Here is a 16,885-nt window from a genome sequence, read left to right as displayed (position 1 = left end):
GCAGACAGCCGCCAGCAAGAAAAACAGAGCCAGCAACGAGCGGAAAAAAGGATATGTCCCAAACAACACGATCTAGTCTCCTTGTGCCTTTACACCGTACACTGCCAGCACATGCACTGAGCAGTGGGCGTGAGTAGGACAGGCCAAGAAACAAGCCTGTGTAAACTGACTGTGCTTGATCCTGATTGCAGAGGACAAAGCAAAGCAAAAGCGAGGATTCAAAAGCTGATGATCCTGGGTAACTGGCCACCTCGGCAGCAGGTACCATGCAAACTCCCAAGAACACCAAGAACTATCCAGTCACTACTTTTCGCCATTCCCAGAGAGAAAGATCTATGAAACGCGACGCACACCGGGAGCGGCGGAGCCACTCCCTACTCCACAGCAGCAACAGCTGGCCGTCACACCGGCCTGCGGCAGGGGAAGACACCACTGCCTGCGCTCCAGCCAAGACGCTCCGGGCCCGAGGGACGGCAGCCCTGAAGCTGGCGAAGGGCCACCCTTCTCCCCGCCTCTCGGGAGCGCGACGGACCCCTACTTTGGGGCCTAGCTGTCCCGGGGACAGGTGGCAGGAGGACCGGGGATGAGGGGGGAAGGCGGGGGGGAGGCGGGACAAGCGGCCGTCTGGGCCCCGCCCGGGCTCCCCCGCAGTCCAGCTCCGGGAACCGGCCCCCGGCACTGACCTCCTCGCGCCGCTTCTGCCAGCGGCCGCACGGCGACTCCTCCAGGATCTCGGACTCGTCCTCGCTCTCCTCCTCCTCCTCCTCTGGGGGCGCCGCGGAAGTCACTGGCGCAGACACCGAGGTCATCCCCGGACCAGACGAGGCGGGCTCTGGCTTGGGGTCGGAGCCGCTGCTGGGCACCTGCTTGGACTCGCCCTCCGACATGCTGCGGTCTCACACGCTGCGGGAGAGGCGCGGTCCGTGAGGCGCGGTGGGACGCCAGGCCAGGCTGGGCCCGCCGGGCGGACCGGGCCGCGCCCGCCGGGCCTGTCAGCCGGGGCCACGTCCCTAGCCTGCCAGCGGCGCTCGACCTAGCCGGTCCCGGGGCGAGGCTGGGGACGAGGGGTGGGAGCCACGCACTTACCGGGCCCGCGGTACCTCCCGGTCCCGAGCACGTCCCCGCCGCAACCGCCGCGCTGCGTAACGCGCCGTGAGGGGTGGGGCCTCTGCCGCAGCCAATCAGCGCCGCGAGCGGCGCGTCAGCACCCGCCAATGGCCGGCGGGCGGGGCTCCGAGGTGCGTCACACGATAGGGGGCGCCCTGCGTGAAGGGCCGTGAAGGATCATGAATAGGGCAGGGCAGCCCCCTGCAATAGCCAATGAGATAGCGAGAGGGGGCCCTCAGGGCCGCTGACTGGTCGGTGGGCGTGACTCAACCTGTATAAGGCGCTGTGTGCGAGAGGGCCCCTCATGTAGAGGGGCAGGGCAATAATTGTGGTATTTGTGAGCGTGCGCGGCTTTATCTGTGCGAGTGGGCGCCCGCGGCACTGGCTGGCGGCGGCATCGCCGGTCCCAAGTCCGCTGTTCTCCCGGAGGAGCCTCAGGGCAGGTCGAAGCTACCGGCGGGCCGTGTAGGTAGTCCTGGGGCGGAGCGGGCCGCGGTGCCGCTCTAGCCGCGCCTCTATGGTCGGCGCTTCCGGCCGCCGAGCTTCCGGCCGCGCGACTTCCGGTCGCCGCCCGCCGGTGCGAGGTCCCGCCACCCCCGCAGTCCGCCCGCGCCCCCCGGTCCGGTCCGGTCGCCGCCGACCGAGGCCGCCGCGGCCGCAATGGGCGCCTACTTGTCGCAGCCCAACACGGTGAAGAGCTCCGGGGACGGCGCCGGGCTCGGGCCGCGCCCGCTGCACTTCGGGTTCAGCGCCATGCAGGGATGGCGCGTCTCCATGGAGGTGAGGGGGTGAGGCTGGCGGGGCGGCCGCATCCACACCCGGCACTCCTCGGGGTCCTGCGCCGACAGCCCCCGAATAGCGAGGAGGTCCAGGGACTCTCGGTTACTCCCTCCCTCCCGAGGCCGGGAGGGGCATTTTACCTCTCCCGGTGCCGCTCCAGCCTTTCCCGAATTCCACACGGCAGCCGCGTGTTCCGGCTCCTGCGGGGAGAGTACCCCTGTGTCATGGGAGACGCGTGCGGCTGGATAAATCTCTGCGAGAAATTAGGAATTCGGGGTAAAAAACGAAGGAAAGGAGCGCTTAGTGCTTGGGGTGAAGCACTGAGTGAAAGCAAGTGGGCAATTTTCAGAGGAAATGCCTGGTTTTCTCCCCTAAAATGAAGTGTTGGTGTCTTCCTGTGCTTCTTCCCTGTTTTTATTTGCTTATAGGAAAATTTGTAGGAAGAATTCTCATGGCTACTCTCAGTCTCCTGTTGGCAGTCCTGGCTTTGCTGGGCTCGTTGTGGGCAGATGAGCTACCACCAGACCACACCTGGCTGAGGATCCAGGTGTTTGCCCGCGTTCCCCCAGTGCAGGAGGCTGCAGGAACTGCTTTTAAAGTTCTTGACTGGTGTGAGGGCAGTGTGGGGCTGCTGGCCCCGCAGGGCTGTGAACTTCAGACCCTCTGTGAGTACCAGTAATGTGCTGGTTTGTTTTCCCTTCTGGGCAGCCAGTAAACAGCTGAATTCGGTAAGGATTAATCCTGGTCCCTGCAGCCACCCCGGGTACGTCTCTCAGTGTTTGGTTCGTAGCTCTGTGGCTGGTTTGGAGGGGATGTCCCGTTCAGGCTCTCAGATATAGGTTCATAAGCCATTTTGTCAGACACTTCACCCCTTCTTGGAGTGGGCCAAGTGACAAATCAATGACCAGAGGTGTTTTCCTCCTTTCTGTGTGTGAAACCCTGGGCTCTGGTTCTCAGGATAGAAGATGCAGAATTGGTGAATTCACTTAGAGTACGTGTGTGGAACTCGCTGACGGTGTCTGAGCTGGTCCTTGCCAGTGGCCCATGGAGGGGGGACAGAGACATTGCTGGAGCACTGAGTGTAATCTCAAAGGCGATTAACGTGCGTGTAAGCAGCTAAATGCAGGCTAAATGGCTCTGGTATCCCTTTGCACAGAGCTGGGATGTGTTAGGGAGCCAGGCTGGGATGAGGGAGAGCAGAATAGCACTGATTTATGGCGCTGGTGGGGTCACTGAGCCCTCCCACAGCTGGGACATGGCTCTAACTTCACTGACTTGGGGGCTGTCACTGGTACCTTTGCAGAGGCTGGGTGAGGCCCCAAGCTGCAGATGTGGGTTCTGCACTATCCAACATCTCTGCTTTATCCTTGCTCGCAGAGACAGCACTGAGGCCAGTGTGCATGATTTAGTTGAGTTATCCCAAGAAACAAGCATATGGCAGCAGCTGAACCTGTTGCAGATTGCTTCTGAACCTGATGGGAGAGAAATATGTGTTTCGCACACAGCTGAGCAGTCAATTTCTCTTGCATTCCAGCACTCTGTGTTCTGCTCTGTCCCATCTTGTTGTGGGGTTTTGTTTTTTTTCTTCATGTTCAGTTGTACTTTTGCTCTTCTGCAAGGCTTGGAGAAAGTCCTGAGCAAATGTTTGTGCTTAATGCTGTGGTTCCGTGTGTGTTGGTGAAGCCAGTCAGTGTGCACCTGGTAAGATAGGTATTTTGGGTGTAAAGGAGCTTGTTGTCACCTTGTACTTGGGTTTTAGGAGCCTTCAAGTGAGCTGGGTGTACAGGGCTCTGAAGAAATACTGCAACTTAGTCCAGGGAGGTTGCTTTGGGAGTAAAGAAATGTTTGGGGCAGATGAGGGACCCCAAGGATAAGGATAACAAAAAAAAAATTGTATTGGGAAGGAAAGGGCTGAAGTCAGTTTTATGGTCCAGAGGAGTGCTCTGGGGTATAGTGGGAGACACAGGATGTGGTTGGATGGGGCTTTTCCAAACTCTTTGCTCCTGTTTTGACTGTACCCTCACAGTGAGACACCAACAGCCCCAGTTTGCAGCTTCATTCCTCTGCCAGGCTTAGAGCAAAAGCCCTTGCTTCAAAAACTGAAAGAGTTTGGTTCAAAATAGGGAGATTTGTTAAATGAATTCTCAGGTTAATTTATTGATTTGCTTACTCATTTCAATTGAATTGGGTGTTTGATGTTTCAGACAGAGTTTTTCACCACTGTTACAGTAGTCACTCAGGTGACTGGAGAGAGTGAGGGACCCCAGAAGGCTGGATAGCAGGGAGTGGACTTTCAGAACCTTTGTGAACTCTTCCAGCACGCAAGGTCAGAGTCAGTGAGAGGACAGTCCTGAGCAGGGCTGGGGGCTAGGCTGGGTGCTGCTGCCTGGCAGCACATGGAGGTTTTGCTGCTCTGCTGGTGGCGTTGGCAGTGCCAGGACCTGGCTTTGCCCTGTGTGCAGAGCAAGCCCCATGCATCCCTCCCCGCCCTTGTGCCCCCTCAGTGGGGGGACAGATCAGGACAGGCTGCAGAGGGGGCTCAGCAAGGGCAGCACGGACTATTTTTGGTGCCAGTGCTGGGTTTCCTCCCCAGCAGCATTTGCATGTCTTTAATGACACTGCTGTTTCGTCACCTGGGACTTATCCCAGTTATTGTGCTGGGGGCTCACTGTCTCGCTGGCTTCTGTGAGTGTCAGAAAAGTGTGTACTAATGCTGCTTCTGGGTTTATCCCTGTTTGCATTTGCTCTCTCCAGTGAGGGCTGGGGAAGTTTCCTGCATTACCATTCAGTCATTACTTGTTTTGGACTCAGATGGTCACTTGCCTGTTCAGAAGCTCTTTTCATGCCATTGCAAATAGTGCTACATAAACCCAGAACCTCACTGTTTCTGTTTCTTGAGCAAGAAACAAAGTTCTCTTTTTACAAGATACTGGAACTTTGGAGAGTGAAGAGACCTTATGTGAGGAGTCATACATAAAAAAGCAGTAGAGCTCAGTGGTTGTGATCTAGTTCTGTCTGTGTGTGTGTGTAAATTTTGGAATATTTCTGGCAGCATGGACACATCCAGATATTTGAGACTGCTGTCTTAGAGTAAGCACAGCGTTTTGGGGCAATTGTATCACATTTAAGGTGATGAACCACAGAAGAGATCACATTGTTGAACATATCACAGGATACATGTTCTTCCTGATTCAAAACGGGATGTGTCAGGTGGTGAGGGCTGGACTTGAAGGAATGTCAAGAAGTTAGCTGGGCAGGGGAAGGGCTTCGGAGAAAGGTTCAGCCTGGCCATCTGTTCCAGGCTCTGGGTTTGCTTGCCCACAGGGGAAGGAGTTGAAGCCCTTGGCTGTAAAATCACGGGGGTGCCTTCCTCAAAGCTGGCTGTTCCACGGAGACCTTCTGGAGAGAAGGGCTGTGCACTCTACATGGCTTGTGTTGTTGACCTTTGTGCTTTGTCCAGGGATCAGAATGGAGCCAGAGAAGGGTCTGGAGCACGAGTCTGATGAGGAGTGGCTGAGGGAGTTGGGGAGGGTTCAGTCTGGAGAAAAGGAGGATCAGGGGGACCTTATCACTCTTTACAACGCCTTGACAGGAACGCTGCAGCCAGGTGGGGGTCACACTTGTCTCACAGGAAACAACAGACAGGAGAAGAGGAAACAGTCTCAAGCTGTGCCAGGGCAGGTTTCGATTCACTGTTGTGAGCAATTTCTTCATGGAAAGGTTTGTCCAGCCCTGGCACAGGCAGGGGCAGGGCAGAGGTGGAGTCCCCATCCCTAGAGGGGTTTAAAAGCAGTGTGGATGTGGTACCTGGGGGCATGGGACAGCACTTTGGGTTGGCAGTGGTTGGGCTCAGTGGTCTCAGAGGGCTTTTCCAACCCAAACAAATTTGTGTTCCTATGGTTTTCCGTGGGTCTAATGCAATCCCTGTCATTCCAGACCTTTGCTCTCTCTTTCAGGATGCCCACAACTGCATTCCCGAGCTGGACAGTGAAACAGCCATGTTCTCTGTCTACGATGGACACGGAGGTAACTGCGTCTGCTTTGCTCTGTCACGTTCTGCAGTGTGAACCCTCTGTGCTGTCTGTGCCTCCTGGGGCATCCATCTGGTGTTAGGAATTCTGCTCCTTGATGGGAAGCATTTTCTTTGATAAATACCATCAACAGATGTTCTGAACCTCTTAGGGCTCTTAGAAGGGAGGTCAGGGTTTGATCTGAAATTGAAATCAGATTTATATTCCATCTTCTATACCTTTTGAGAAATGCTGGTTTTGTGGTGGAAAGCTGGGCAGGAGAGTCACAGAAGACAAAGCAGTTAGAAATATCACCTGAGATTGACTTTAGGCAGTGTGTTCTAGTGGTTGCCCAAGGAAAGAGTGAAAATCAAAACAAGCAGATCTATTCCCTGTAAGGGTTCCTTAAACTGGAGGTTGCAGTCTTTCCATCATGGAGACATGCTGGAGTCTTCTGGAAGATCTTGCTCTTCACAGATTTGTGTAATTGCATTTTAAGAAGGCTTCTATGTTTGGTGATTGTTTGCATTGTGCATTTTGCATAGAATCATTATTTGAAAAAGATACGGTTAAATCTGCTGCCTCATCATTTCACCGTAGTATCCATGACACAAGGAATAAGTGAATAATCACCTTTGGTAGTACTTTTCACTTTTACTGTTTTGGACTCCTATGTCTTTTTCCTGTCAGAGGAGTCCTAGGCTTGTGTCTGCTTGTTTGACTGAATATTGCTATTAAATATTATTGCTAATGTTACAGAATTTCCTCTGCCAATATAATGTAAGAGCTCAAGATCCTGCTGTTACATCTTGTAGATTATTTTAATTTTGATCATCCTGAGTGATCCCTCATGTTTTACTGACCTCTTTTCCTGCTAATTTAGGTAGATGCTGAACAACATAGCTTTTCAAGGAGCTCTCCCAGTGGCCATCCTCCATTCTGAAAACTGCTCCTCTCTAACCTCCCTGCTTTTCTTGTAGCAGCTTTGTATGGAAAACACGTGATTATTTATTTGAAAGCTTTTTGAAAATCTGTGTGCAGTAGATGAAGTAAACTGCCTGTTTGCTCCTGTTCATTGTCTCTGTAACACAGTGTCCAGTTTGTGACTGTCACTGCTGCGTATATAGTAAGGAATTTCCTAAGATCTCAGTCTGAAGAATATATTTCATGTCCTGAAGTTATTTTTTTCCCTGAACTACACCTTAGAGTGTGCAGAGACCCATGTGGAGCAGTCACTGATCTCCTGAAGGGTATCTTTGAGAACACGGGGATGATGGATTGGTGCTGAGGGGCAGAGAATGACAAGGAAATGGGATGTTGGGATCAGGAGCTACTCACCTCAGAAACTGTTTGTGAAATAAAGATAAGCAGCATCTACCAAAAATGGGTCAAGAATGAATAGTATCAAACCATCTGCTCTCCTCTGAGCTCAGTGTGTTGGTTTCTCAGCTGCCAAGGTCTTATTCCATGTGTTGGATTTCAGAGACTTTGGACACTGACGACATTCCTGTTAGTGTAGGACATTGTGTTTGGAGTCCTTAAATACAGTAGGGAAGATTCAAGATAGACATAGGAAAGGCGTGGAATGGCAAAGCACTGGCATGAGTTTCCAATTCATATTTTAGTTTTCTAGCGATTGAATCACTACAGCTCTTCCTAGACAAACTATATCAGGAAGGATATGGATATAGTTGAATCTGACTTAGAAGAACAGCTTTTGCCCATCCTCTACTACTGTGTGATTTTATTGATGTGTTTGTTCTTCAGTTTGAAGCAATTTCTCAGGTCTCCCCGATGTAAGTTTTTGGGTGGGAACCTTGGTAAGCGTTATTAACTGGCAGTGCAAAAACTGAATTTAGCGTCTCTTATATACCTTACTCATCTCTCAGCCTGAAATTCTCCAGTAAGCTTCCTGCTCCAGATAGTTTGGGAGAAGTTTTTAATACCGTGTTATTTGAAAATGGGTGAGTTTGGGATTTTTTTTTTTAACATATTGACATTTTCCATTTCATTAATCAGTTTTTCTCTTATGTTTCCCTCTTGTGGACAAGCCTTCCAGTGTTTGAAAGATGCTGCTGGGCCAGTTTTTTTTGCCTTCCCCAGCTTCTTTTTTATGTGCTCTGGCTTCCCTGCCCGCTAATTCTGGAGGATATTTGGGCACTCTGCCCCTTGAGTGGGGGGCAGAGAGTGTTTGATAAGTCTCTATTGCTGTCTACTTGTGCTTTAGCCTTTCTTTTAATAATGTGTCTTCATTGGCACATATCTTATATTGCTCATCTATCTTGAGATTTATTTCTCTCCCTTTGCTATTTCCCTTTTCACTATTTAAAAAAATACTGTTATTGTTTTAAACTTCTCTTGACTGAAGAGTTTCCTGCCTGTTTCTCTGCCAATCCGTTCCCTGGTTCCACGAGAAGTGGGCAAGTGGGTGGGTGGTGCTAATTTGCCCCCTGGGGTTAAACCACAACAGTCCTTTCTTGGTACCCACCATGGGGCTGGAAGGGTTGGAGCTGGTAATGGATAGACCAGAGCATGTCAGGGAGAATTTGTATCTCTTGACAGCTGCAGGTCACAGGGCTGGTTCAGGTGTTCCCAAGATCAGTTTACCTGACTCACACCATCCCCTTTTTTTGTGCTGTACCTGTTAGAGGCTGCTGTTGGGTCCTGCTGTTTGCTGGGCTCTGCAGTGATTAGTAGTGTTTGACTGAGAGGTCTGTTATTCAAACACTGACCTTGAGCCTCATCTGGCATTTGGGCTCTGCTCTGAGGCCATCACTGTCCTTCAGGTTCCATCTCATGGAGACAACTAACAGTTTTTAACCTTCCTCCAAGAATTTCTTTTGGGGGGGGTTGTGGTTTTTTTGCTGTTTGTGTTTGTTTGTTTGTTTTTTTTTGTGGGGTTTTTTTGAGAAAACCAAGAATGGCCAAGGCCTCACAACCCTCACAGGCAAGAGTTTCTTCCTCATATCCCACCTAACACGGCTCTGTGTCAATGCGGAGCCATTTCCCCCTTGTCAGAAGTCCTCTGCAGGACCAGACCCAGTCTCCCTGGATCTGTACCATGGAATGCTTTGCAGCACTGTGTAGCAGCAGCCATTTTGCTGTTTCTGTTCTCTGTCAATGGCCACTTGGTCCCTTCTCTGCAGGTACACTGGAAAAGTCACTTCTTTGTCTTTCTCCCAAATCTCCCCACTTCTCTGCATCCCACTGTGTTCCCTTTGCTGATCTGCTGGCTGCTGCTTCCCTCTCACTTCCCTTGCTTCTCATTCCTTCATAGAGCTTTGCTCCTGCCTGCACAACTCTTTGTCATGCCCAGCTGTCCACCCAGTCTCTGTTGAGCTCAGAGAAGTGCAGGGAAGTTGGGATGTGCAGCAGGAAGATCAGGAGTTGTGTGGCTGGTCCATCCTGGGAAGAAGCCTCCTGTGTGAAAACGTTCCTGTAGCCCAAAGGAAAGGAGCCCATGTGGCTCTGGTTGTACCTCCAGCAACAGGAAAGCCCCAGGTGCAGGCAGGCTCTGGCATGCTGTGCCCAGCCACCCACATTGCTACTTCTTTGTACTATGACAGGGAATGATTGGTCCAGCACAGCTTCAGGATGTTTCGGGACCTTGCAGTGGGACCCTGCACCTGCCTGCTGCTTGCCCTGCTCCTCTCCATCTTTCTGTGCAGTCATTTCATTTGTTTCTCAGTTTCTGGCTCTAATTTTCCTTCTTTGTGAGGTGAGCCATGTTCCTGTGTCCTACACTGTTCCTTGCTCATGTAAAAACCTCAATGACTAGTCTGATCTCTTACAACTCACACTACTCTTTTTTGCCCTGTTCAAGATAAACTACAGAATCTCATCATCCCTCTCTTTACTCTTCCTTCTCTCTTAATAGCACATTCGGGATCTAAACAAGTGCTTCCCATGCCCTATTCCATACTTGACACCATTACTTACCAAGCTGGGGGAGTTTCTGGCTTTTAAAAATCTCTCAGCTGCTCTAGGATGAGCATTTGACTTGAGCTGTCCCTTAGTACTGGTTATCCCCTGTGCTCTCAGCACAGAGTTCTGGCTGCTGTTTATCTTGCTGTGTTCTTTCCTGTACCAAACGCTTCCGTGTCTCCTGAGAGGTTCATTTCAGTCTCTGGGATCTCACACTTGAAGACAGAACGCTTTTTATGTGCTCACTGCACGTTGATAATGCTCCAGTAGAACCTGCAGTGAGCAAAAGCTTCCCTTCTGCTTTCACTGACATGTGAAATTAAAGATTTCCAGGTAGGCTGGACCTAAAGAGTCGGCCTAAATGTCACTATGGCCCTAAGTTCACAGCATTGGCAAAACCTGGTGGTTTGAAACTGAGGTTTGCCAGGGCCATCTGCACATCTGACTGGGAAGGTGTGAGCAGGATCCCTACACTCAGTCACTGTTCTGTGTCTGGAGCAGCTCTGGTTGTGTCCCAGGATTTACCTCAGGAATTCAGTTGCTCAGCAGCAGGTTCTGTCTGGAAGGATCAGCCTGTTTAAATAGTTTCTGCTCTTTTTCAGGAGAAGAAGTTGCCCTGTATTGTGCCAAGTACCTTCCTGAGATTATCAAAGACCAGAAGGCCTACAAGGAAGGCAAATTGCAAAAGGTAAGGAGCCAACTCTGTCCTGGACTGAGTAAGTTCCAACACAGAGGAAAGCCCTTGTGTCAGTGCCTAGCCGGGTGTGAGTTGTCCAGGGAGGTGATGGGGTCTCCATCCTTGGAGCTGTCCAGAGCCTGTCTGGCAATAGTCCTGGGCAGCTGACTCGGGGTGTCCCTGCTGGAGCAGGGTGTTGGCCCAGGAGAACCCTGTAGGTCCCTGCCAGCAGCAGCCATGCTGTGATTACTTAGAGTGTGCAAGCTGGAAGAGACTGGATTGCACAGTGTGGCAGGCAGGCATCCTGTAGGGAAGGGGCAGCTGCCTACTCATGTCTGTGCTCACACACAGGCCCTGGAAGATGCATTCTTGGCCATTGATGCGAAGCTCACCACAGAGGAGGTGATTAAGGAGCTCTCTCAGATGGCTGGGCGGCCACAGGACGATGAAGATGAGAAGGAGAAAGTTGCTGATGAAGATGATGGTAAGTCAGATGCTACTGAACAGACAAGGCTGCAGCTCCAGGACAGGGATGCAGAGCAGCAGGGTCACGTCTCCTTGGGCACAAGGTTTTCTGTCCCAGTTTCTCTGTTAAATTTTGGCCGAGTTCAGCTACTGCCCCTTAGCATTGTCCATGGCTTTGGGCTGGTGCTAGGGGAACCCTTATCCATTTGTGAGCTTAATGCTATGGATAACAAAACAGCCTGTCACCATTTTATAGAGCTTCCTCCATGGGTTGCACGATTCCAGGATATGTCAGGAACTCTGAGCTGGGCTCAGTTGTGGAAGGGAAATGATGTGGTGTGCTGTGCTCAGCTCTCCCTGGCTGGTGGCAGCCACCAGCTGCAGATAGGATTGAAGAAGATCCTGGTCTTTTCAGCAATTCTTCTTCCCACAAAGAAGCAAGTGTTCCACCAGCAAGTGGTTGCCAGCCCAGGAGGTGCTTTCTGGAATGAATCCTGTGCTGCTCTCTCTGGGTACCTTGTGACCAGCCTTGAGGCAGATGCAAGGTGATCATGTCACCTTGAATATGTCAATCTGGAAATGCTGAATTGTTTCTTTTTCTCCAGCTGACAGGGATGAAGTGGGTGGGTGAGTAGTTGGGTTTTCTTTCTTTTTGTTCTGTATTTTCAGGAGCATTTGGGCTATCTGTATTTGTTTTCCTTTTGGGATTAAATAGCAAAGCAAACTATATGCCAGAGGATGTCAGTAGGGAAGCAGTAGTCTTTGGCCCATGGTCACTGGGGAAAGGCATCCCACTTTCTGTCTAGCCCCACTTGGGAGATGGCCAAAGCTGTGCTCTCACCTCTTGTACATGTCCAAATGACAACTGGTGGGGATTCCTGGGGTGTTTCAGGCCTGTGGAGCAGCTGTTCTCATTCCCAGCTGCACCACTAATGACCAGATCTGCACATGGAAGTGGTGACTGCTTCCCTGCAGCTCCCAAGTGGGAAAGTGAGGCTCTGCCTCCCTGCCACACACTTGATGTGAACACTGTGCTACCACCAGCCTTTATGCCTGGTGTGAACACTCTGTGGTGCTGTCAGTCAGCCAGGGAGCACCTGGTCTGGGGCAGTGGGGGCACTGGCAGGCTGTGCTGTGGTCAGAACTGTGTCCTTGCTGTTCCCATCCTGCTCTGTAGCATCTGGGAGCTGTGGGAGGGCACAGGCCTGGCTGTGTGCTCAGAGTCAGCCTGGGGAGCACTGCTGGAACTCTGCCAGCAGCAGCCTCAGCTGGGGCAGCTCACCAGAGGACCCAGTGTGCTGGGTATCCTGCTCTCTCACCCTCTCTGTCCTTGTCTCCTCCCTCTTCCGTTTGCAGTGGATAATGAGGAAGCTGCTCTTCTGCACGAAGAAGCCACAATGACCATTGAGGAGCTTCTCACACGTTATGGACAAAACTGCACCAAGAACCTCAAAGCCAAGTCTGTAGCTGCAGCTGGGGATAGCGCTGTGGAGGGGACAGGCAAGCAGCATGATGGGGAGTCAAATATGAATGGAGAGGCTGACCCAGGGGAGCTTCCTGACCACAAGGAGAGGAAGAACGGGAAGCCAGACGAAGAAATCACGGGTATTTCCTCCACCTCAGACAAAGCCAGCGCTGGAGGCAACAGCCCTGCTCTGCAGAAGCCTGAACTAGGCAAAGGTGACGAGGCCGTCACCTCTTCTACTGGGGAGGCCGGGCCCTCCTGCTCCTCTACGGGAAAGCCCCAGCGCACAACCAAATCCAAATTTTTTGAGGACAGTGAGGATGAGTCAGATGAGGTTGAGGAAGAGGAGGAAGACAGTGAGGTAGGAAACAGCACTGGAACAGAGTGGCCTTCTGGCTGGGCAGAATGCATTGCTTACGGTGGTACTTGAGACGAGTCTCTGGTCATCCTAGGTGTGTTCCTAGGAGCAGGTGTTTCAGGCTGATCCTTTGAGGCCATCCCATGGGAATGTTTGGGATTGTTGAGCTAACCCCGAAGGACACACACTCATCCTGCAGCGGCCAGAGCTGATAGCCCTTGGTCCTGCTGCATGCACCATCCCTTCATCCACTGCCGTAGTGATACCAGCTGCTCTGGTTGTAGCCGTCAAGTGTGGGGGACACGTGGCAGGTCACCTCACACCTCTGGGAGAACTGACCATTGGTCCCCAGGATGGAGGGACCAGTGGGGGGACAGCACCAAGTGTCTTGTGTGACTCCTGTGGTATCTCTCCTTTCTTGTAGGAATGTAGTGAGGATGAGGACGGTTACAGCAGTGAAGAGGCAGAGAATGAAGATGAAGAAGATGACACTGAAGAAGCAGAGGAGGATGAGGATGAAGAGGAGGAAATGTTGTTACCGGGCATGGAGGGGAAAGAGGAGGTGCACACCCTGGTTTTGTGTTCTGCAGTTTAGTGTGGAGCCAGGGGTACTTGGGAGACTCGGCTAGGGGCTGTTTCTGTTCAGGTGGAGATAGATAGTCTACTTGAGTCTACTGAGGCTGAGGGAGCTGCTGACAGCCTGGGTTTGTGCAAAAGCTGAGGTAGGGGCCTGGATCTGGACAGCAGGTTGAGGATCGAAGAGGCTGATCCCACTGCTGGGCGTGAGGTGCTTGGAAAGCAGTGTGGAGGGAGAGCATGGGGCAAGAACAGGAAGGCTCTGATGGCACCACTGCTCCAGAGTGCAGCATGGCTCCTCACTGGGCCAGGGCTATGGCTCTTCAGCCCGTGTCAGTGCAGTCAGGCAGGCCAGTGACCCAGGAGGTCAGGTAAAGGGGACCTGGCTTGCAGGGTGCCAATTTCTCCCTTTGGGGAAATGTCCCGACTTGAAGTGAGGATGTGCTCAAGTTGGGCTGGGGTTGGAATTAGCACATTAGAGCAGCAGGTACAGACCTGTGGAACGCCAGAGAATCCTGACCCACCATGCTGCCTGAGACTGGGATGGAGGTGTTGCCTAACCCTGCCCTGCAGAACACACTCCTGGTGTTTCCCACTTCCCTCAGGCTGTTTCCATTGTTCTGTGTGTGCTTATGGGGTGCAGTGCAGCACCCTGGGATCTGGGATACTGTTGTGCAGCTGCTGCTGGTTCCCTTAATGACCTGACGGGGAGATAGAGAGAGAAACCTCACCAGAATTGTGTCTCTTGCAGCCGGGCTCAGACAGTGGCACCACAGCTGTCGTGGCGCTCATCCGGGGCAAGCAGCTGATCGTGGCCAACGCCGGGGATTCGCGCTGTGTCGTGTCAGAGGGGGGCAAGGCTGTCGACATGTCCTATGACCACAAGCCAGAGGATGAGGTGGAGCTGGCCAGAATAAAGAACGCAGGTGGCAAGGTGACCATGGACGGAAGGGTGAACGGCGGCCTCAACCTCTCCAGGGCCATTGGTAAGCAGGAGGGGGGATGCTGGCAGGGCTGGCCTCAGGAGAGCTGTGCTGACAGCACTGCCAGTCACTAAGCTTATGGAACAGTTGTCAGTGAGACGTGTGAAACCCTTCAATATTTGATGGAGATTTCAGTCTAATTGGAGAAGTCCAACTGTTTCACAGCAGTTATCTGTGGAAAGCAGCATCTGACACATCCCAGGCTGTTGTGCCAGCAGCTGGGTTTTCAGAAACCACCTCATGTAAACTGTCCCGAAACCAGACTGCTGCCTTTGGAACAGGACCTCTGCTTACTGGGTTATTGAGGAATCTCGGCGTGTTGCTTCCTGGGGACCTGGCTTCAGTTTGAGCCCATTTACTCATCTGAGTGTGTACAGAAGGACCCAAACCACTGAAATCATTATCTTAGTGTAAAGATGTAAGAAACACCTCTAGACAGAAATAAGGACTTTATCTAGGGAGACACTGGCACTCCCACCTGCTAGTTTGTGGTGGCCCTGGAAGTCCCTTCATGGGATGATTCCTGATAAACTGCTAGGCAGAGCTGAAGGCCAGTTTTCCCAAGTGAACTTTGAATCATAAAATGAGCCCTGAAGTGGTTTGGGGGACCTTAAAGCTCGACTAGTTCCAGCCACAGCCATGGGCGGGGACGCCTTCATTAGACCAGGTTGTTCCAGGCCTCATCCAGCCTGGTTTTGAACACTTCCAGGGATGGGGCAGCCACAGCCTCTTCAGAGGTGACAGGTGCTGTGTGCTGTTAGCCTGGTGTTGGTTGCTCCAAGATGTGGGAAAGGGGCACTTGGTTAGGAGTAAAGAGAGGCCGAGCTTGACAAGACCTCTCTTCCCTGGGCTTGCCAGAGCTTAAACCAGGAATCTGCAGTGGTTCCTCTGCTTCATGGCCCACGGCCTGATCCCAGGTTGTGGGAGCACTTGCTGATCCCACTGGGAATGCCCTGTGGCAGGACAGTGCTGCTCCCTGTCCAGGGCAGGCAGCACTGCCTGTGCCTAGACATCTTCCTCCCACCACAGGGGATCACTTCTACAAGCGGAACAAGAACCTTCCTCCGGAAGAGCAGATGATCTCTGCCCTGCCTGACATCAAAGTGCTGACAATAAACGATGACCACGACTTCATGGTCATTGCCTGTGATGGAATCTGGTGAGTGGTAAGGGAGCCGTTGTGCCGCTGGGGCATCACTGCTCCAGCCTTTCTCCAGAGCTGGGCCTGAGGTAGGCCTGGTGGACATCATGGCACATGTGCTCCCTTTGCCTGCTTTTCTAACATCTCTGCTCTGCAGGAATGTGATGAGCAGCCAGGAAGTGGTGGATTTCATCCAGTCGAAGATCACCCAGAAGGATGAGAATGGAGTCCTGCGGCCACTCTCCTCCATTGTAGAAGAGGTAAGATCAGGAGCTCTGCTGTCCCTCCAGCAGCGTGGTAGGAACTGCATTTGAGTGTTTGACTCCTGCAGCGATCTGGCCTGGCATCCCTGAGCCACTGTCAGGCGCTGGAATGGTCCCAGCGTGTATCTGTCCTCTCTGCTGACTTGCCCTGTCCCTTCCCAGCTGCTGGATCAGTGCTTGGCTCCAGACACCTCAGGGGATGGCACCGGCTGCGATAACATGACCTGCATCATTATCAGCTTCAAACCCCGTAACACACACCCACCTGCTGAGAGTGGGAAAAGGAAACTGGGGGAGGCGGCAGCACCAGCAGAGGAGAACGGTGGGGACAGCACCAAGAAGGCCAAACTGGAGTAGCAGGGCCCACCTGGGGACTGGGCTGTGCTCACCAGACTCATTTCTTACCCATGCTGAACTCAAGACTCCAAGTCTTGTCCTTTTTTTAGCCTTAGCAGAGGCCTTGTCTGTCCGTGTCCTGGTCGGGGGGTGGGGGCGGGTCTGGTTAGCAAGGGCATGTCACACTGTTCATCTGTAACCATTCCAAAGAGGGAGCGAGGACGGAGCTGCGCTGGGAGTGCTGCAGCACGGAGTCCGTGGTGAGGAGGAGGAGGAGGATGTCCCCCCATTGTCTCCATGTGGTTGTTGCCATTTCTGTGCCTGTGAATTTCTGTTTGGAGGGAAGAACTTTTTCACTGTTGAGGTTTTTTTAAATCTGCACCCAATTATTTAAGGCCCTTTCTGTTTTTATTTGTGAAACAATCTGGTGGTGGTGCTGCGGCCACACCGTGTTCAGTTGTACACTTTGAATCAATACTTTTTTCAAACTAAAAGATGAGAAAATAAGGTGTAGTCTTTATTCTTTCCTGGAGGAGGAGGTGAGGAAGGCGGGGTGGGGAGGAGAACATTTGTTCCTAATCTAACCCTATGGAGACAGGCTGAGAGAGCTGGGGATGTTCAGTCTGGAGAAGGATCCAGAGAGACCTTAGAGTCACAGTGCCTAAAGGAGCTCCAAGAAAGCTGGAGGGACTTAGGGCAAGGGCCTGGAGGGACTGGTCAAGGGGAAAGGGCTTCCCACTGCCAGAGGGCAGGATTAGATGGGATATTGGGAAGAAATTCCAGAGCAACCTGGTCTAGTGG

At 52.3% G+C, this 16,885-nt stretch overlaps 2 protein-coding genes across 4 annotated transcripts in view; one reads left to right on the top strand and one right to left on the bottom strand.

The window, feature by feature from the left end:
- Positions 1-1,224, bottom strand: part of NRBP1 (nuclear receptor binding protein 1) — a 34,445-nt gene extending 33,221 nt beyond the window's left edge. For both annotated transcript variants that reach the window (XM_088162695.1, XM_014888210.2), the window contains exons 1-2: positions 1,087-1,224; positions 684-903 (exon numbers count right to left, since the gene is read on the bottom strand). In XM_088162695.1, the coding sequence (XP_088018821.1) occupies positions 684-887 (204 nt within the window). In that variant the 5' untranslated portion in view covers positions 888-903; positions 1,087-1,224. The remainder of the gene's footprint in view (positions 1-683; positions 904-1,086) is intronic.
- A 123-nt stretch (positions 1,225-1,347) lies between these two features.
- On the top strand, positions 1,348-16,591 carry PPM1G (protein phosphatase, Mg2+/Mn2+ dependent 1G). 2 transcript variants are annotated; one of them, XM_014888196.2, is made up of 10 exons: positions 1,348-1,572; positions 5,844-5,913; positions 10,424-10,509; positions 10,849-10,981; positions 12,319-12,788; positions 13,210-13,347; positions 14,113-14,347; positions 15,374-15,503; positions 15,643-15,745; positions 15,911-16,591. In XM_014888196.2, exons 2-10 carry the CDS (start codon positions 5,886-5,888, stop codon positions 16,103-16,105), a joined length of 1,518 nt encoding a protein of 505 aa, XP_014743682.2. In that variant the 5' UTR covers positions 1,348-1,572; positions 5,844-5,885; the 3' UTR covers positions 16,106-16,591. The 2 variants fall into 2 exon arrangements, with proteins under 2 accessions (XP_014743682.2, XP_014743683.1); XM_014888197.2 differs by having other exon boundaries at positions 1,371-1,887.
- The last annotated feature ends 294 nt before the right edge of the window (positions 16,592-16,885 follow it).

Source organism: Sturnus vulgaris, chromosome 3 (assembly GCF_052056855.1).
Source record: "Sturnus vulgaris isolate bStuVul1 chromosome 3, bStuVul1.hap1, whole genome shotgun sequence".
Lineage (NCBI taxonomy): Eukaryota > Metazoa > Chordata > Aves > Passeriformes > Sturnidae > Sturnus > Sturnus vulgaris.
The sequence above is the reverse complement of the archived record's forward strand: the minus strand, read 5'-3'. Positions and strand labels throughout refer to the sequence as shown.